The 21,249-nt window shown below is 39.1% G+C and overlaps 1 protein-coding gene across 1 annotated transcript in view; it reads right to left on the bottom strand.

Moving 5' to 3' along the window:
- Positions 1 to 21,249, bottom strand: part of LOC139953154 (uncharacterized) — a 95,962-nt gene that overhangs the window by 46,805 nt on the left and 27,908 nt on the right. The window contains exons 27-54 of the mRNA XM_071952581.1: positions 20,977 to 21,090; positions 20,735 to 20,857; positions 20,270 to 20,383; positions 19,937 to 20,059; positions 19,520 to 19,633; positions 18,648 to 18,767; positions 18,261 to 18,377; positions 17,910 to 18,023; positions 17,313 to 17,432; positions 16,866 to 16,979; positions 16,114 to 16,233; positions 15,894 to 16,007; positions 13,994 to 14,113; positions 13,149 to 13,265; positions 12,453 to 12,569; positions 11,847 to 11,963; positions 10,963 to 11,079; positions 10,614 to 10,730; positions 10,364 to 10,480; positions 9,698 to 9,814; positions 8,763 to 8,879; positions 7,853 to 7,969; positions 7,427 to 7,537; positions 6,847 to 6,963; positions 5,202 to 5,318; positions 3,574 to 3,687; positions 2,693 to 2,923; positions 965 to 1,075 (exon numbers count right to left, since the gene is read on the bottom strand). Of these exons, the coding sequence (XP_071808682.1) occupies positions 965 to 1,075; positions 2,693 to 2,923; positions 3,574 to 3,687; positions 5,202 to 5,318; positions 6,847 to 6,963; positions 7,427 to 7,537; positions 7,853 to 7,969; positions 8,763 to 8,879; positions 9,698 to 9,814; positions 10,364 to 10,480; positions 10,614 to 10,730; positions 10,963 to 11,079; positions 11,847 to 11,963; positions 12,453 to 12,569; positions 13,149 to 13,265; positions 13,994 to 14,113; positions 15,894 to 16,007; positions 16,114 to 16,233; positions 16,866 to 16,979; positions 17,313 to 17,432; positions 17,910 to 18,023; positions 18,261 to 18,377; positions 18,648 to 18,767; positions 19,520 to 19,633; positions 19,937 to 20,059; positions 20,270 to 20,383; positions 20,735 to 20,857; positions 20,977 to 21,090 (3,381 nt within the window). The remainder of the gene's footprint in view (positions 1 to 964; positions 1,076 to 2,692; positions 2,924 to 3,573; positions 3,688 to 5,201; positions 5,319 to 6,846; positions 6,964 to 7,426; positions 7,538 to 7,852; positions 7,970 to 8,762; positions 8,880 to 9,697; positions 9,815 to 10,363; positions 10,481 to 10,613; positions 10,731 to 10,962; positions 11,080 to 11,846; positions 11,964 to 12,452; positions 12,570 to 13,148; positions 13,266 to 13,993; positions 14,114 to 15,893; positions 16,008 to 16,113; positions 16,234 to 16,865; positions 16,980 to 17,312; positions 17,433 to 17,909; positions 18,024 to 18,260; positions 18,378 to 18,647; positions 18,768 to 19,519; positions 19,634 to 19,936; positions 20,060 to 20,269; positions 20,384 to 20,734; positions 20,858 to 20,976; positions 21,091 to 21,249) is intronic.

The following is a 21,249-nucleotide window of genomic DNA, read 5'->3' as shown; positions in this document are numbered from 1 at the left end:
AATAATGAAGCAATACGCTTCATTAAGTTATATAGCTTCCAATTCACATATGAATAAGCACTGGGTATGCGGTAGTTGTTCTGCGACAAAAGAAGAGCTTTGACAAGTGGATGCTTTTGTTTGGTTTCTTAAAAATTACGTATCATGTCGTTATATTTTCTCACAAGCAGTCGCATAAAAAAAGCAGTAAGGGTTTAAACAGCACGAAATTGAATTAATTGACGGTCTTCTATTTTAAAGTCACTGTGGGGGGGGGTAGGAGTTCTCTCTGTAAAGATTGACCACATGGATACACTTTAGGATTAAATCCTTCAGCTCAAAGCTGATCTTATCTTCTTAAAGGATTTGAAACTTTGTGAAACTTGTTCGTTATCATACCAACATATTATAACATTTGTAAAGGGGTATATCAGGAATGAGAGCACATTGAAAGCTTCTTAAATGTTGTTTACTCAACTTTGATGGTATCTGTATTTTATTTTAGTCTGAAATATTTCTCTAAAGAATTTTTATTATTAGGGTTTTCCCCCATGCACAAGCTTGTGTATTGGGCTGATTTGCGGGAATTGCATGCCGATATGTGCACATTTCTTTTCTTTTCTTTCAAATTTTACAAAAATAATCAAGATAAACCATTTAAAATGCTACAGAGTCAAATTAGGGCATTTAAAACCAAGAAAGCAACTAAAGACAATGCCTTTTGAAAGGTATTACCACTGATCGAATTCAAATTTTTCTGAAAATACATTTTTTAAATATTTCTTTAAAACTTTGACTTGGAGTCCGGTTGGTAAAGCAATTAACTACTTTTTCTACCGATTTACTAGTTTACTGTAGACATGTATCTTGTTGTGACTTCCTGCACAGCGTTTTGAGTTTTTAGGGTAAAACACTATAGGAAGAATAAATGATTATTTTTAAAAATATGTTTTTTTATAAAGAACATTGAAAAAAAAAAACTTACGTAAAGAGCATCTATCTCCCGTCCATCCAAACAAGCAAGTACAGATGAAGCTTGTTCCGACACTACGACAGGCCCCTCCATTCAGACACGGCCCCGAATCACACGGTGACGCTGCGATTAAATCACACAGACAATAAATAATCAGGACATAGCACAGAAAGCGGACGGATGACAGTGACATGATGTCACAGTGTGTCATGGTGTCACAGTAGTGACAATGACAACTCTTTCACCGTCATAACACCACGACTCCGAATCCCAAATAAGTGTTTTCAATCATTGTTCAGCTTCAGAAGCAAAAAGACGATCTTCCAAGGGAACTGTTGTTCTTTCCGTGGTGAACTGTTTCCGTCTGTTTTTTAAATCCACATGCCACATCGACGATAACTTCCCACCAATCAATAATAAACCTAGTGATTCAGCGGAGGATACATCCCATGACAAAGATCTCCGCTCTGCCGGACAAACATGGCTCACACTCGGTCCTGTGTCGTCATTGTTTTTCCGGGGCAAACAGTGTAAGTAACACCCCACACTAAACGTACAGAAAGTTTGTTCCCACACTCTGAAATGTATGACTTTACAATCTAAAGGGAAAGCTAACACAAGAACTTAGTGTTGCGTGTAGAGTATATAAGTGTATGACCTTCGTAGACTATATAGGAAAGAATTGAAGCGATAAGCTTTCAAACGACCTCACTGCAACACAACTTTTTTTTACTAAGATAGCCACCACAGAAACACCCCTTGGTGGGGTTAGTCTATTGTCCCTAATCCCTCCCATTTCATGTAACAAGCTATTGATGGATTGGACCATTTCAATACCCAATGGGGGTGCTTGACTCTAACTTCACCTTTATCTCCCCCCTCTCTCTGTGGATCCCCAAGTCCTATTGATATTTAAATGAAGGGGCACAATGATTGCTCATCATCAGTGACTGTGAATTGAAACTAACTGTCACACTCTGTGTAATTCATTGATTGATTGATACGCATGTAAGACCAGGTAAAAATAAAATAGTTGATCATATCCTGGTGGGTTTTTTTTGTAAAAGAGGATGAGGGTCTTTTTATTTTTTGGCCAGACTATAAAAATTGCTAGCTTTGTAGAAAAAAAATAGCCTCCAAGAAACATATCTTTAAAGGGAAGGTTTACATTGGGTAATCTTTATTGGAATTAATGCAAGAAAAGCCTTTGGTTAGATTTGTTACAGTGTTTGTATCAATAGTATAAAGCGTTTTGAGAAACAACTCACTCTTCAAAGTAATTTGAACCCTGCCTTTTTCTCTGAAAAAATTCACCCAAACGTGAGTTAATATTTAGGCTGTAAATCTTGGCCCATGAAAGCTTTGTCAGGTTTGAGGGACAAATTGTTTCTGAATGTTGAACCCAATATTATTATGGCGTTGGATTTTTGTTTTCTCAAGTGTGAACAATGCTCCAATTTTTTTATTGAAGATGTCAGTCACCTACTGCCCAGGTAAACTATCCCGGGCAAACTAACCGAGACATCAAGTCCAGTGCGGATGCATCGTCCTGGTAAAACTAGCCGGTAAAATACCACGCCCAGTTTTCAGCACAACCATGATCATGGTCAAGTTTAAGACTTTTAAAGACCCATTTAATGCTACCCTTAAAAAAGACCCAAAATAAGTCAATAAAGCTCAAGTTTCAGTAGTAAATACACTTACACACAAGAATTATGAAATTTAATAATATACACTTACGACAGTTCTGTTCATCTAGTCCATTAACGCAGTTGTTAATTCCATTGCAGATCAGATTGCGGCTGATGCAGACGCCCGGAGCGCAGGTGAACTCCAGGGAGGTACAGGCCATCTGGCAGTTATTCTCATCCGAGCCGTCTCGACAATCAAAGCTGCTGTCACATTGACGGGATATAGGGATGCACTCGCCGCTCCCGCATCGGAAGTCACTCGCAGAGAAACAATTAGGACCTGACCATAAAGAAGAGGAAAGACAACTAAGAAGGTATTATGCACTCATGTAGGTCTCAAAAAAAAAACGGCACACACACCAATAAGCCTTTTTGAGATATGGCAGACACAATGCTAGATAAGGTTTAGGTAAATTTGTGCCTATACTCCCAAAACCGAACAGTATACTCCAATCACGTCTGCCATACCTCAAAAAGGCTTAATGCTGTGGTGCCCTGTGCTTTTGCAGTGGTGCCCTTTGCAAGGTTTCCAAACCAATCTACCCTTCCCTCCAAGAGATGCCCCTTACCAGTGGAAAATTGCTACGCCCCGCCAAGAGCGAAGTTCAAGGCCTGGGGTGTGTTTTGGCGGTCGTAACCAAAAACTGTTCCGGTTGAGTTGCCCATTGGTTAAGCACTGGCCGATGACTGAAACAGTTATTGGTTACGACCACCAAAACGCACCCCTGGTTACAGGATTTAAGTAAATAGACAAAATATTTTGAGAGAGTGTTATGTTTTGTGTAAACAACCATATTCAGTTTTTCTGATCAAACTTACAGGGAAGAAAACTTCACACAACAATAAATAAACACAAGGGTGAACAGAAAAATAAATTTGCGTCATGTCGTTCAAGTTGATCTTTAAAATTCTACATCTTTGTGGACTCACCAAACTCGCAGTTTGTCCCTGCGTACCCGACGGGGCAGATACAGGAATAGATGGTGCCCTGGTTGTCTCTGTTGCACGTACCACCGTTACGACACGGATTAGAGATGCAAGGATCTAGATGGTTCAAGGAAAGAATTTAACATTAACGCTAAGTTTCATCTTAAAGCCATCATACACTTTCGGAACAGAAAAAAAAATAAAAGTTCACAGATTTACAAATAACTTACAGGGTTTACAGAAGGTCATGGTGAAGGACTTCTCTTGAAATATTGTTCCATGAAATGCTTTACTTTTTGAGAAAACATTAAAACAATTAGCAATTCTCGATATCGAGAATTACGGATTTATTTTAAACACATGTCATGACACGGCGAAACATGCAGAAACAAGGGTGGGTTTTCCCGTTATTTTCTCCCGACTCCGATGACCGATTGAGCCTAAATTTTCACAGGTTTGTTATTTTATATATAAGTTGTGATACACGAAGTGTGGACCTTTGGACAATACTGTTTACCGAAAGTGTCCAATGGCTTTAAGATATACTGTCAAATGTGTCAATGATTTTCGTACTATAGCACTTGGTGTATCAAGTTGTGATATTTTTAATCTGAGAAAAGATTCTGTCAGATAAGTCTCTCAGAATGTGTATTCCAATTCAAGATAAATCTTCCTGCGTGGACCTACTCTGGATTTTCGTTGATATTTCAAAAGCTCAACCACCTTTCAACTGAAATTTCACAGCTTAGTTCTACTGCATAAATCTACCTTTACAAAGGACCATAATCGTTCAAACGTTTCTAAAAACCAAAGGTATACTTTTCCTCGAACTCTCGTTCAAAATCAAACCACTGATTTAGTTTCACAGTGTGCCGACTTAAATGGTGACTAAATTGTTGAACTAACTACAATAACCCTTCCCTGAGTGCAAGGTTACAGCAAAAGAAACTTACCAGTAACTTACCATGAAACTTCTAAAGTTGCAAAATGGAATGTTTGATTAACAAATTCAACAGCTTTCAACTAAGGAAAGCAAATACTGACTGTGGCAGCAAGTTACACAATGTTTTAGGAAGTTTGCACGACAGCACATGACAACACAAAAACACAAACAACAACAAAAACAACAATACTAAAGCATTTAAAACACAGCCGGGGGTTTTCATTGTTTTCTGTCAATCAGTCATGGGTCTAAAACCCAAGTTTTACGTGAGTTCAAAAGAAAATGTCTACATCATCGTTTGAGGAAAATGAAAAAAAATTCTTGGTTGTCATATCTGGAAATCAAAATTCATGAAGTTACTAAAAAAAAAAAAAACTTGGAATATTTATCTCTCCCAAATTTCTTTATAATTTTTTTTAGCTGTTTTAGTCAAACTTACTAGGGAGTCTACACAAAATTATAAAGATAAATCACAAAAATAATTGGCGACAGGCAGAAATATATAACTATGTTACATTATTTCACAGAATAACTTTGGACACATTTGTTGCATTTCAAATAAATTTTTCAAAAAATAATAATAAATGGACTGGTGGACAGAAAACATTCTCGAGTGGAAAAAAAACCCGCGGCATGTGCGCACAGTCTACCAGCATTGGCGGCCGTGCTACTACGACTACCAACTTACTAAACTCCTCGCATCGGACGCCGATATATCCTAACGGACACTCGCAGGAGTAATCCGTGCCGGTTGGGTTATTGGTGCATGTACCCCCATTCTGGCATGGTTGGTAACTACACAGGTCTGTTGGGAAGTTCAAAGTTCAAAGTTCAAAGTAGCAGGTTAGAGTTAGAATAGTCTTGTGGACAAGTCGTTATAAGTTTGTCTCCTTGATTGCGTTCTGACACTCTCTGCGATTCTTGCGACACTTGCGCTGTTCTCATGACACTGCTGGCCTTCCTCGCAAGAGTACTGCTCTTGCGAATACACAGGTGAGAGCCAGCAGCCTCTCACGAGAGCAATGATCTCGCAAGGGCCAACAGTCTTGCACGAGAGCAGTGATCTCGCGAGAGCAGTCTTCAATCGCAGAAAGCTAGCTACTGAGTGTATTACACTATTACAACACTAATGAATTGTCAACAGGCCTAGGGTTAGAATAAATCTCTCTATAAATCTTCAACGTGACTGTGCTGAAAATAATCTTAAAATGTAAAGACAACCACACACAGAAGTAATATAACAAAATTCAGTAGTGACCTCACGTTTCAACCTTGGGGTATTGTGGCCGAGCAGGTTGATTAAGTAAGAGTTTTCTTAGCTAAGAAAACTTTTAAGCTGAATTGCTTAAAATGAAATTGGGATCAAGCCGAATTACATTAGGATCTTTTACTCATTCAAAAAGTAGCTTAGTTAATTTTTCAATCACTTCTGTGTATAATCGCCTTTGTCAAGTTATTCTACAGTTATCGTCAATGTGGCTAAACTGATTCCACAATCGCTATGCTAATGTGTAATTCTCAAGGTGTTAAGAAACTGCTCAACTAACGCATCTTCTACTACTCAATGTATGTTTTCCTGATGTTCATATCATTGCTAGAAACTCAATCTACAGATCTGAACATCATTTCTCAACCTAGAATAAAATAGCTACAACAATTTCTCTTGTGAATCAGCTACTGAACTGGGGCCCATTTTCATGGCTCAGCTTACCGCCGAATTCTGCGCTTACAATCACCAATCTCCGCTTACTGTGCAAGCGCCAAATTTCTGCGCTAGCTGTGTTAATAAAGAGTACCTGTAATGTGGAGTATGCACCCGTACAAGCAAAAATTAACCCCACAAAAAATACTTAATACAAAATATATATAAGCATGAAACACCCTGTTGTAACAAATTCTTTGCTTACGGTAAGCAGAGCCATGAAATTGGGTCCAGAAGATCAGTTCTTAACCTACAACACTTTCTCGAGGAATTGAGCAACAAACGTACTCTACTGATGAGTGCCTTAAACACAGGAAAGTGCCTGGCTCAGCTGAGAAATCAAAAGATTTGGATCGTTAAAACGAAAATCAGAACTAAGTTTTTTTGTCATTTTCATTTGAGAAACAACTCATTTGATAAAACTGTACCTACATGTATCAAAAACTGTACAAGGCAAAGTCTTTTGGCAGCTTATGAATAAATATTAACTACTGCGAACTGCAAATGGCAAAGATGAGCACAGCCCCCACCCTCCTTATAGAGGGGGAGGGGTCAATCTAGAGGGGGAGGGGTCAATCTAGAGGGGAGGGGTCAAATCTACAGTTTGAGGGCTGGGCGAGATTTATATTACCAGGAATTGTGCAGGTGTCTCCGATGTAGGCAGAGGTGCAACGACAGAAGAAGCCGTTTTGTGAAGCGCTCTCAAAGCACGATCCGCCATTCTGGCACGGGTTCCCACCGCATGGATCTAAACGGGTAGTACAAGGTTGGGTTGAGGGCAGAATAAGAGGGGATATACATTATTTTTAAAGATGACCTACATTATCAATACTCACATGGTCATTTCCAACCCCTTCTCTACCCTGATCGGTACCCACTCTCCCCAAACTGGGTATAGAGGACACCCAACTGGGAGCCCTTGGGTGCAATCTTGTTTTATTACTCATAGTTTTGCAGTTGAAGCCCCCTTATCGCAAGTAGGGTATACCTTTCTACCCTGATTGGTACCTACTCTCTCCAAACTGGGTAAAGATGTTTACACAACCAGGAGCCCTTGGTAGCAATCTTGTTTTTTACTTACTCATATTGATTCCGTTGAAGGCCCCTTTATTAGGGTATACTTTTCTACCCTGATTGGTACCCACTCTCCCCAAACTGGGTATAGATGAATACCCAACTGGGGGCCATTGGGTACAATCTTGTTTACTTACTCATATTGTTGCAGTTGATTCCATTGAAACCTGAAGGGCAAATACAGAGGTAGCCGGATGCCGTTGGGTTACAAACTCCTCCGTTCAGACACGGGCTGGAGCTGCAAGGATCTAGTTTACAATAACAAACGTAGTCCGCAGTTAATAATAAATAAAAGTAATAAACTACAAGGAAACCTGGCTTGGTAAAATTTTAATAACTTAGAAAAATTTAGTAGAGCAGAACATGAACCACCACTTTGTCTTTTTGATTGGGTATTAGGCTGCAGGTGCAGTGTATAAAAATAATAAAAATTATACGCCATTTTATAGGGAGGTTAGAGACTTATAATTTGTATTTTTCTATTTCCATGAAGACTCTATCTACTGGAATACAATCCTTATTTTGTCCTTAGAGCCCCAGGTTGCTCCAGTCTCTAGACACACCTCTAATCTCGCAGGTGATCCCGAAGTATGAAGGCAGACAGCTGCACCGATACTCCAAGCCCTGTGATAAGGCCGTACACGTCCCACCATTCAGGCAAGGCTGCTGCAGACAGGGATCTAAGAATGAGAAGAACGAAGAACAAAAATTGTAATAGTAGCAGCCGTTAGGCATGGGGCCATGTTAGCCCCCCTTTACTACAGGGAACATTCAGGTGTTCCAACATCTCCAAATGCGTCGTCTGTAAACAACACATCAGGGAATCGGACTCCTTCACGAGTAACACCGGCAGTACCACCCATAAGAAAAGGGGTCATGTCACCTGCACTACCACGAAACTCTTCTTTCTAGTATCTTGCAAAGATTGTGGTGTTCAATATATAAATGTAGGCGTCTACTTCAGTAATTAATTGCACTGGTACAGACACTTATTATTTCAAAGTCATTATGACCACTAACTCTTACTCGGTGAAAAGAACTCACAACTCACAAACTTGTTTTTATTTTTTGGTTCAAGTTTGGCCTAATCGAGGCTAAAAGCCACTCTTGGTATAAGGGGGCTTCAAGAAGAACAACTACTAAATAACTAAGAGAAGCTGAAGGCATAGGAATTGATATTCCTCTTCAAACAGTCTAGATTGTAGAATGGGGGGTAACATGCACCAGGCAGAGTTCCAAAGAGATGCAGTTTGTGTAAGGCCGTAACTGGAATGGCGACTTTGGCTACGGCTAGATCAGCGCATCTGCCAGTGTTGAAGAATAGGCAGAAGTGCGTGATCTAGCCGTAGCTGTAGCCAAAGGGACCATTTCAGACACTGCCTAATAACTTGTTGGAATGGGTTATAGTTCTACATCTCGGCAAATCATGGAAATTTAGCATAAAGATATTCGATGATATCTGTTGGCACTTACTTAGGTTCTCACAGCGCAGTCCCATGAATTGTTGTTGACAATTGCAGACGAAAGAATTACCGTTCAAACCCAACTGGCAAACTCCGCCGTTAAGGCAGGGGTTGGAGTCGCATGGATCTGTAATGGAAGACAAGGGCAGATAATAATAATAATAATAATAATAATAATAATAATAACTAGTTCTTATATAATAATGAACAATTTTATAATCTAGACAACTGGACTTACTACTTTTGTGACCGACGACAGTTTCACACCCTATCCTGGGTGCATCATCAGGCTGACTGATGTTCTAGCGGCAAAAGGTTGGTGACCCAGGATAGGGTGTAAAACTGTCGCACGTCACAAAACAAGTAAGTCACATTGTCTAGATTATACAATTTTTGAACATTATATTTACCTGGATGATGGAGAATATTCATAAATATAGTTCTTACAAAGCGCATTTTATCAAAAACGTTTCAAAGTTACTGTTATGGTACATCTTTAGAACAATAATAGGATTGAAACAAGCAGCGAGTTCCAATTATCAAACGTATAAAATCCCCTTTAAATGCACTGTACACGTTTGGTAATTGTCAAAGACCAGTCTTCTCACTTGGTGTATCCCAACACAAGCATAACATAACAAGCCTGTGAAAATCTGAGCTCAATTGATTGTCGAAGTTGCGAGAAAATGATGAAAGAAAAAAACGTGCTTTCAGATAGGAATAAAAGACTTCAAGTCTTTTATTATTTTAGTGAGAAACTACCTCTTTCTCAAAATCTTTGCTACTTCAGAGGTAGCCGTTTCTCACAATGTTTTATACTACCAACAGCTCTCCAATGCTTGTTACCAAGTCAGTTTTAAAGTTAATATTTGTTTAAATAATTACCAAACGTGTACCTTCCCTTTAATAGAAGTTGATTTGGATGGCAAAAATATTGGGACTTACTTCTGATTTCACAGTTCACGCCTTGAAAGTTTGCTGGACAGCTACATGTGTAGCTGATTCCCAGGGGGTGGGACTCACAGAAACCTCCGTTCAGACACGGATTGGAGGAACACGGATCTTCACAGAGAAAAACAAACATAAAGAAACTATTGTTGTAGGATTTAAAATATTACATGGTAAGAGTTTAATTATCAGATATAGAGGGATTTTGTTTACAGTCAATTAGTGTGCTCCTCTAGTAAAATTTGTTATAAGCTTACGTACTGTAAACATGTTATATTGATTCTGTTTCAAACTACGGTTTAACATTGTCCTTACAAATTGTATTCACTGTCATTGAGGATGTCAATGTGAAATAAATGTCTTATACCCTGTACAGACAGGCACTCCAGAGTTGCGCCCAACCAAATAGATTAGGAGTGACTCTGGGTCGACTCAATCAAATTTTGGATTGGCGAATTTACATTATGTTCGGCTCATGACAAGATCGACGTCTGAAACCAAGGCGCTCAAGAGTTGTTACGAATGACTGCCTACCACATCCAGTCGCTCCTAACTGTTTCAGACATCAAATTTTTCATGCGCTTAATTCAATAACTTGGTTGGCACGACTCTTGAACGCCTGTCTGAAACGGGCGTTATTGAACGTGAGCTTGAATGACTTACTGGGGTATTGACAGGTTACTCCCATATATTGCTGTGGGCAGTTGCAGTTGTAGCTAAAGCCACCATTGGTAATGATGCAGTTACCGCCGTTCAAGCACGGAAAGGATCTGCATGGATCTAAGAAAGAAAAAAAAGATAATTGGTTAGAGAACAACATGTAATGCTTTTTTTCTTATTAAAGTGTCTCTTTTTCCCCCTGTTTTATTTTAAGTAGGATTTGAAACATGATGGTATTGTTATTTTCACTCACCTGGAGTTTCACAATTGACTCCGAAGAATCCATTAATGCAGCTACATGTGTAGGTTTGCCCGCTGTTTGCCTGCGAGCAAATCGCTCCATTCTGACATGGATTTGATAAACATGGATCTAAACACAAGAATGAATATCAAATTCGAGTTTCAAGAAAAACAAATCAAAAAGTGGGCACTGAAAAGGTTTATATTCCAAAAGTTTACTTCGGGATACAGCAATATTTGTACAAAATTTTCGACAAAATTTGAGTATTTAAAAAAAAAGTTTTTAGTACCACTTCACTTTTAAAGGTTGATATTCTTTGGATTTTTTCTGTTATCATTCGTTTCTTTTCCCATTGACCTACCTGTGAACTGGCACTGGGATCCGATAAAGTTGTTGACACAGTTGCAGAAGTAGCTTGAGCCGGTTGTGTCTGTTCTACACACTCCATTATTGAGGCACGGGTTGGAACTGCATGGATCTGGAATCAATCAAAGATAGCATCGGGTTTCGTTACAAGATTCTAAATACACAAGCTATATAAAGTATCCAGAGTCTGTGACTTTTTGTCCTCGCATGTAAAAGAACCCAGTGCACTTATCGAAAAGAGAAGGGGTTCACCCCGGTGTTCCTGGCTGTGGCTGCTGGATGCCCCGTAGCATCTTGTAAACCCTTATAAGGTGCTACATAATTGGGTCTCAGAAGTCATCACTGCAATAACCCATTTTTTTCAGAGTTTGTATATACTCAGCGCCTTGAGTACCTTGTTTGGTAGATATGTGCGCTATAAGACTTTGATATTATTATTTTTATTATTAAAAATACACTACCCCCCCCCCCCAACAAGGGGTGAAACAAAGGTATTCAACGAAATTTTGATTTCACTTAAGTTTGTCACAACTTCATGAGAGTGGACTTATTTTGGGACATTATGTGACTTCCGAATTGACTTGACTTCCAAAATTTGACTTGTGACTTGACTTGACTTGAGCACAGATGACTTGCGACTTGATTTGAGGAAAAATGACTTGGTTACAACACTGCTAAAAACCCATATCCTCGTCTCAACCTTAACACCAGACTTACCCCATACACCCCCATCCGTCATCCCCTACCCCCACCCTACCCTTACCCCTTCTAACAACCAGTTTCACAAGCAGTTTGAGAGGCAATTGCATTGGAGTGATGTCCCATCCATCATGTCCTACCCACCCCACCCCCCCCACCCCAATCCCTTCTCATACTTACTACCAATTTGGCAAAAGACGCCCAAGTAGTTCGAAAGGCAACTGCATTGGAATGACGTCCCGAATGAACTGGATATACACTGCCCTCCGTTCTGGCATGGCTGTGAGCTACAGGGATCTGAGGTTAACAAAAGATAAAATAAAATAATAGTATAATATAACTGCTTACTGGCCAATTTTGTGCTTACTTATTGACTGCGATTTCCATTTCATAGTGATGCTAACTGTAAGCATATGAAAAGGCATGCTAACGTTACGGAGCTCATTTTGCACAAAAATGAAAGACGTAACAATGCAAATCAATAGACTGTAGGACTTGCACTCACCTGGTTGTGGGTTTGAATCCTACCTACATGTAGCTAATCGCTGATTTCACAATGACTAGAATAAGTACCATCGGCTGGTTACTGAACCACAACTTCTTGATTTGTGCAACTAATAATCCTATAAGTTAAACCATTGTCTGTATGAGAGAGATTGGCTGTTGCCAGCTTGGTGTTTATATCCCCTTGTGGGAGTTTGTCGAGTTCCCTTGATGGGAAGATCATAAGACAGACAGACAGATCTTGGCCATGGCCGAGGAGTGATAATGTCGATCAATACTTACTTGGATACTGGCAGTTTGGTCCCTGGTAATTGCTTAAGCAGGTGCAAGAATAGCTGGATCCAGTGAGGGGTGAGTTACAATCGCCGTTATTTAAACACGGCTGGGAGGAACACGGTTCTGAGAACAAGTAGAATAAAACAAATACTCACAAAGTTTCCAATAACAACTGAACTTGTTTTGGGCTCACAAAAACAATTTGGGACAAACACAAAGAGTACTGGGGTGGATTTCACAAAGGTAGTCCTAAGTTAGGACTAGTCCTAGGCAATGCTAAGAGATAGGACCAGTCCTAAGTTAGGATGAGTTACTGGTCCTAACTTAGGACCAGTCCTATCTCTTAGCATTGCCTAGGACTAGTCCTAAGTTAGGACTACCTTTGAGAAATCCACCCCAGGAAATACAAAAGGTACTGGAATTTATGCTCATAATCTCCATTTTACTGAGGAGCATTGCGTAACCACCAATTACAGACCTTTGTCATTTTGTTCGATAAACAAGGATGACAAGAGATCTATAGGCTGCAGTGATTGTGTTTTGTTGTTCTTGGTCTGGGGGGGGTTGTCCCAAGCATGCTATGCCGAGATTAAGGGCCATGACCGACACTGAAGGTCCGACCGATTTCATGGTGAACAGAAATTTTAACTTCTTGAAAATGAAAAAACAATCCAGATCAACCCAGCAACAAGTCATTCATACCTGGATACTGGCAGTTAATTCCCTTGTAGTTCCCCAAGCAATTGCAGAAATAGCCGGCCCCCGAGCTGCTGGTGAAACACTGCCCTCCGTTCATACATGGATTAGAGAAACACGGACCTAGAGAGAGAGAAGAAGAACATGCATAAACCATTACAGGTCTACATATCACAGAATGTGAATCGGCAGTCACCGGGATCAGTCAGTGTCTGGCCAACAAAAGTCTACAAAAATTTTAACACAATATAATCATTTTGATAATAATAATATTCCCAAAAATGGTCATTGCGCTTCAAACAATATTACCCGTAGTCTAGTGGGTAAGACACTGCTCTAGAATTGCAAGGGTCGTGGGTTCAAATCCCACCCAAGTAACATGCCTGTGATATTTTTTACACAGGACTCGGGAAAGTATTGAGTATACAGAGCTAACACACATCGGTATATCGGTAAAAAAAACAAAAAAATAAAAATTAACAAAAATAATAATTAATAATATTACCCCTGGTCATTGGGCCATTTATTTTATTCCTTAAACCATCTCAGCTCCCTTGAGAGTATACAGCTTGTGCTGCCACTATAAGCTTAATCAATCACAAGAACCATCTCTGCCGGTTAGCTAGAGGCATTTACCCACTGCTAAAATATTACATTCCACACTGCTCTAGAATTGCAAAGGCAGTGGGTTCAAATCCCACCCGAGTGATATGCCTGTGATTTTGTTCACAGAGCTCGGGAAAATACTGAGTATACAGTGCTAACACACATCGGTGTATATGGGTAGAAACCCAAAATGAATGTTCTTTACCCTCAATGCAAATTTAACATCTATGTTATTAGACTCTTACCAATCGGAGTTTGACAGTTGGTACCGGTGAAGGTCGATGGGCATTGACACTGGTAGGCATAGTTGGGTCTCTGCCAGTTGCAGAAACCACTGTTCTGACATGGGTTGCTATCGCAAGGATCTGGTGGACGGAAAAAGATTTATGTTCAAACAATTTCTACAAATTTAGGTTAAGTTATTTTTGTTGTTGAAGGAACATTACAAAATGTGTTTTTGCTGACAAAACAGTTGTTTGCAGTGTAGGCACTGCAACTATACACACTAAACACATAAACTGACAAACCCGTAGAAGTTTAAATTAAAATCGATCGACAATCTGGATCACGAGAAAAATGTGGAAAACTGAATACATATTTTGCATGACATTGATTAAATAAAAGTATGAATAAACTCACTAAGCGATAAACTCCAAACGGGAAATTAGTTTTATTAATTTCTCATCGCACAACCACACAGTTTTCAGCGCCATTTGCCGAAAAAAATTAGTAAACCAGTATTGTCCATCTGATAAATGTATCACTGAAATATATGATGAGAAAATCAAACTGGCCTTTGCAAACTGTTTACCAACCAAAAAGACCCTTGGTAAAAATGCAAACAAATAGTTAATGGCCTGGCATTTAGACCCTAGCAGAGTCTTTCTCAAAGGCATTTCTCGAAAGACTCTGCTAGGGTTGAAACCACGGGCCACTTACTTAAATATATGGTGCATGAAGGTTTAAAGACACTGGACACCTTTGGTAATTGTCAAAGACCAGTCTTCTCACTTTGTGTATCTCAACATATATAGGCACAAAATAATAAACCTGTCACAATTTGAACTCAATTGGTCGTTGAAGTTGCGAGATAATAATGGAAGAAGTTGTGTGCTTTCAGATGCTTGATTTTGGGACCTCAAAAAATCTAATTCTGAGGTTTCAAAATCAAATTCAAATATTTTAGTGAAAAATTACTTCTTTCTCGAAAACTGCATTACTTCAGGGGGACCCGTTTCTCAGAATGTTTTATACTATCAACAGCTCCCCATTACTCGTTACCAAGTAAGTTTTCATTTTAACAATTATTTTGAGTAATTGCTAATAGTGTCCAGTGCCTTTAATATTAGTTACCGTTTCATGAACTTACCCAGTGGTGTATCACATCTAAGCCCAACGAACCCAAGGGTGCATTGACATGTAAAGACATTCGCGACGCCAAACCACTGACAAAAACCATTGTTCAGACAGGGGAAAGCATCGCATGGATCTGTTAGAGATAGCGTGAGGGTTGCAAAGGATGATGAATGAAAAAGGATGACAGGGTGCGGTGAAAAGATTGGACAAACGAGTCAGTGCAAAAAGATTTATTTTGTATTTTGGTGCCTGTTACGGGAAAGCTCCACAAAAGACATTCCGAGTGATTCCAGGACCGATACATCATGGAGGTTACAAAGGCAATTGCCTCTGTGCCCCCTGGTCATTGTCTTGGTGCCCTTGAAATACTCCAGTGGAAATTTACAATTTCATCAAGAAACAAATGCCTTGGTGCCCTTGCCCTTTCAAAAATGAAGCATACAGGCCTGTAATTCAATGTAAAGACACTCATTCACTCAAAAGGATGTAGACTTTGTCTGAGTTTTTGTGGCAACTTTGAAATTCTTTAATGGAGTATGACTTTTAGCACTGACAAAATGTAAATGTTAGAGGAAAAATGGGTTAAACTTTAATGAAGATGGGTATGGTGGTATTAATTGTTAAATGATTCAAAGGAAAAAAAATGATGAAGACATTTAGGGGAAATTCAGCAGTGTCAATGTTAAAACATACATATAATATGTTTTATGGGCATATAAATTGGGAAAACAGAGGTGAACTTTTTAGTAGAAAATTTGATGACTTTGCAGAGCGTCTATCGTAACTCACTTAGCATTGTGCTACATCGGCTTCCACTGTATCCTGCTGCACACTGACATTGGAAATTGGTCCCCAGCAAACGACACGTGGCTCCGTTTAAACAAGGGCTACTCGCACAAGGGTCTACGGAGAGAAAAATCACATGGAAATGTACAGGTATTGATTTTGTTTAAAGCTATTTTATTATTATTTTTCCCGAAATAAAAAGACAAAGTAGGGGGCTTCTCACCAATAACACTACCACAGTTCAGACCAGTGTACCCTTGCGAGCATTGACAACGATATATGAAGTTTGGACTCAGCCAGCTGCACACACCTCCATTGAGGCATGGGTTACTACCACATGGATCTGTCGAATAAAATGAATCAAAAACGACGAAAATAATAATAATAATAATAATAAACCACTCTTACATAGATGTTAAATTTGCATCGGGGATAAAGAATACTAATTTTTGTTTTTACACATATACACCAATGTGTGTTAGCACTGTTATTCAGCACTTACTCATACTCATTCTTATATAGAGCATATCACTGTGAGGTCACTATGCGCTGAAGTTCTACGACTTGAAGTTCTACGACTTGAAGTTCTACGACTTGAAGTTTTATGTAATAATTCATGGGGATCCTGTTCTTTCCAGGTAGCAGCAGGGAAGGTGTGGAACGGTCTACCACATTCCATCAGAGCCATCAAGACAATAGACACTTTCAAATCAATCCTGAAGACTCTTTTTAAAAAAACATTTCAGTAATAATGTTCCATATACATTAGATTTCAATTTTTCTTGATCTTTGCACTACCTCTGGAGGACAACCAAAATGGAACTGTTTTGTGGATACTGGCACTATAGAAGACGTCATCATTATCATTACAAAGGTTCTATGAGACATCCAGAAAGAACTTTTTTTTTAAACTAATTGACAAAGTGATTAACGATAAATCTTAACTAAGAAAAACACTTTGCTTGTTGTACGTACTTATAGGCTGAGTACAGAAGTCGCCACTGTAGCCTGGAGCACATTGACATTGGAAGTTTGTGCCCAGTGAGCGGCAGGTGGCCCCGTTGAAGCATGGAGAACTGATACAGCCATCTGAAACAGAACAACAAAGTCTTGTTTTCACGTTGAACAGTTTGAAGCAAGTTCGAAAGCACACTTTTTAGACGACCCATGATTGACAACTGACTAGGAACAGTCATGCGCAGTGAAGCACTCACTCTAATAACTCGCTTGGAAGTCAACCATTCTACACTTCCATTGCCTTCTGCTTTTTCACTTGCTAAAATTGTTAAACTTCAAAGTTGTTTGTTTAAGTCAAGGAGACCATTGAAAACAATTGATCTTTGTGACCTTTGATCTAAAATATCTGTTTCATTTAAGACAGAGTGTATAGGTTATATTATGAAACAAACGAGAGAGTCTCACCCAATAATATTTCACATCGGTCACCGGTGTAGGACGGTTGGCACTGACACTGGTAGATGAAGCTTGGATTAAACCAGTTACAATTCCCATTGTTCAGACACGGGTTACTGTCACAAGGGTCTGTAAAGTCAAAGAAAAAAAATCAAAAAAAGTCAAAGAAAAAAAATCACCTGAAGTCTGTATCCAAGGTATCGATGTATTTTTATATGGTAATTTTTAGTGTGTATTTGAGTAAAAACATGTTTTGAACAAAACCGAAATGCACTTTCACTGTATAATTTTACGTGTGACAATAAAACATTAATAAAATGAATCATGGAAACAGATGGTCATACCCGTACGAGTTATCTCGGTGGTCTAGTTGATAAGACACTGCTCTAGAATCGCAAGGGTCTTGGGTTCGAATCCCACCTTGGTGTACATGAGTAATTTTTACCAAAATAAATATTCTTTATAAAAAAATTGGTGCTTGCCCTGTTAGTGGAGAATGGTGATCGCAAGCGTAGAATTTGGCAGTAGAGTAAGCAGAGCCATGAAATTGGGCCTAGGCTACTGGTCGATAGATAAAGAAAAAACAACTGCTTTTGAAATACTCACTTAGCGATATGCTACACCTAGTTCCTGTGTAACCCGCTAAGCACTGACATTGGTATCCGGATCCAACTTGTAAACAATTGCCTCCATTCATACATGGGTTGCTTGCACATCCGGCTTTATTTCAACAAAACAACAAAGAACCAATTGTTAAAATAGTGTTTGTTTAGGTATTGTTTGTTTGTTTGTTTTATTGTTCGTTTGTCTGTTTTCCATTCATACAACAAATAATATCAATTCATAGTATACACATGTACATCTACTAAACGAGGTACTCAAGGCGCTGAGTATATATAAACTTTCAGAAAGATAGTTATTGCAGTGATGACTATTTGCTCTTTTTTGTAAACTTACTCAATTGGGTTTGGCAGTTAAGTCCTGTGTACCCGATCAAGCATTGGCACGTGTAAGTTGACCCAGTCCCACTCTGGCATGCACCACCGTTCTGACATGGGTTGTTCAGACAGGGATCTGTAATAAAAAGAAACATGGATATTTCATTTGCACTATTGTATTAGCAAACAATCCTCCACTAAAATCCCACAGTCAACTGACATGCTCCAATCCCCAAGTGCCCTGCTTGTGGAACGGGTCACTTAGGGCTGGCCCGAGGTGTGTGACCTCGTTTCGATTAGCTGTTGTCAGCTGTTGTTGCTCACCCAAATGAGTACCGCGGGGTTGTCATTGAAAGCTAATCGAACGCACGCAAAGTACGAGTGGTAAAAGGGTCTGAATACTCACTTATTACTATGTTAGCGCACGTGCTACCAGTATAACCTGCCATGCACTGACATTGGTAACTAGTTCCGACAGATAAGCACGTGCCTCCATTCTGGCAAGGGTTGCTGGTGAAGCAAACATCTGTCAAAAAGAAAAGGTAGCGTGACAAGTGAGCAGCTAGATTCAAGAATGTAGTCTTCGCCCCTACGCCCCTTTCTGCGTATGCCCTAACCTCTGGCTAAAGTCTTCCATAATAAAACCCACAATGCAATTTGCAAAACTCACAGTTAACTGGTTTTCTGGACGCACTAAATACAAACTACAGGTAATTAGTTTTCTGGATAGGTTTAATAAAACTCACGGGTTCTACTGGTTTTCTGGACACATTTTATAATACTCACTGGTTTCTTTTTCTTTCATCATTTGATAAAACTTAAAAGTAACTTTTTTTCTGGACGCATTTCATAAAACTCAACTTTTGGGAACATTTTATGAAACTCATAGTTTTCTGGACTCAATATATGAAACTTACTGATTACTAGTTTTCTGGACACATTTTTCAGAACTCAAAGGTAACAAGTTTTCCGAATGCATTATGAAACTCACAATTTTAAACTAGTTTTCTGGACACATCTAATAAAACTCACAGGTAACTAGTTTTCCAAACACATTTTTTAAGAACTCACAGGAAACTGTTTTCTAGACACACTTTATAAAACTCACGGGTAACAAGTTTTCTGGACACGTTTCTTAAAACTTCAAGGTAGCTAGTTTTCAGGACACATTTTTAATAAAACCTAGCGTTTTCTAAACACATTTTATAAAGGTTACAGGTAACCAGTTTTCCGGACACACTTAATAAAATTCACAATGCATTACAGCAATATACTCACTCTGTACTATACCACAAGTTAGACCACTGTAGCCTGGCTGACACTGGCACTGGTACCCTGAGCCAAACTGGGAACACAAACCACCATTCAGACACGGAATGCTTACGCACGCATCTACACAAAGAAAACACCAAAAGACCATCAAATGATGAAGCAAAATGAACAGTATCGCCTAGGAAAGGGGTAATTTTCTTCAGGCCTGGAGCTCTTTTTAGGCATCTAAAAGCACACAAATTTGTGCAACAAGGGTGTTTTTCCTTTCGTTATTCTCCTGCAACTTCAATGTCAATTTGAGTCCAAATTGTTTACAGAATTGTTGTTTTGCATACGTTGAGATACACCAAGTGAGAATATTGGTCTTTGACAACTACCCAAGATGTCTTTAAGTACCATTGGTAGTTGGGTTTGAATACTCACTTATTATGACAGTAGTACATTGGTTACCAGTGTAACCTGCAAGACACTGACATTGGTAACTAGTTCCAACAGATAAGCACGTGCCTCCATTCTGGCATGGGTTGATGTTGGTCTGGCAATAATCTGTCAAAAAGAAAGAGAAAAATAACAATCCTTTGCGTTAGTAACTTCAGGAGTTTTTTTTTTTAACGAGGCTGGCAAATGTTTTTTTTTCACATTTATGTCAAATATTTTCAGATCACAATTTTTCTGTTGAGTTGCAAGTGTAAAGTTTTTATGTGGAGCCCATAATAACCTCTCCAGGGTAGCTGGTATTCTGTCTTTGATACTCACTGATTACTGATGAGCAAGTGTTACCAGTGTAACCCGGTGCACACTGACACGTGAAGGAGGAACCAGCCTGGGAGCAGACACCTCCATTCTGGCACGGGAAGTTTAGACACAAATCTAGAAAAATACAAATAGATATTTATCTTCAAGAGAGAAAAAAAAGTCTTAAAAAAGAGGGTCAGACAAATTGAACTTACTGAGCAAACAACAGCAGGTAAGTAGTCACAAACAACAAAATCACATTTCTTGGTCGATTTCACAAAGGTAGTCCTAACTTATGACCAATCCTAGCAGTTATTACAGACTTAAGGCTCCTCTAACTCAGCCTAACTCAAGATAAAACGAGTCTTAACTCTAAGCGAAATCCACCCCCAGTTCTTGATAATTCTAGCTCAGATTTCATCTTGGTAAAATTATTGAGAACCAGGCCTCAACAAGTACCATTGGTAGTTGGGTTTGAATACTCACTTATTATGACAGTAGTACATTGGTTACCAGTGTAACCCGCAAGACACTGACATTGGTAACTAGTTCCAACAGATAAGCACGTGCCTCCATTCTGGCATGGGTTGATGTTGGTCTGGCAAAAATCTGTCAAAAAGAAAAGATAGTGCGACAGTTACAATTTGGCAGAAAACAGCCTCTTCGAAGGTAAACTATAGAGGGCGCACTGTAATAAGACTGGCCGGTACACTGTCTTTAATACTTACTTATTACTGATGAGCAAGTGTTACCAGTGTAACCTGGTGCACATTGACAAGTGAAGGAGGAACCAGCCTGGGAGCAGACACCTCCATTCTGGCACGGGAAGTTTAGACACAAATCTAGAAAAATACAAATAAATATTTATCTTCAAGAGAAAAAGGTTTCAAGAGGAATGATGGTTAAGACTCAGAGGTGCATATTCCTGTTTAAAATTAAAGGCAATACAAATTTACTTAGCTAGGAGAACAGCAGGTTTTGAGAGAATGAAGCATTTGTAG

Source organism: Asterias amurensis, chromosome 21 (genome assembly GCF_032118995.1).
Source record: "Asterias amurensis chromosome 21, ASM3211899v1".
In the NCBI taxonomy this organism is placed as follows: Eukaryota; Metazoa; Echinodermata; class Asteroidea; order Forcipulatida; family Asteriidae; genus Asterias; species Asterias amurensis.
The sequence above is the reverse complement of the archived record's forward strand: the minus strand, read 5'-3'. Positions and strand labels throughout refer to the sequence as shown.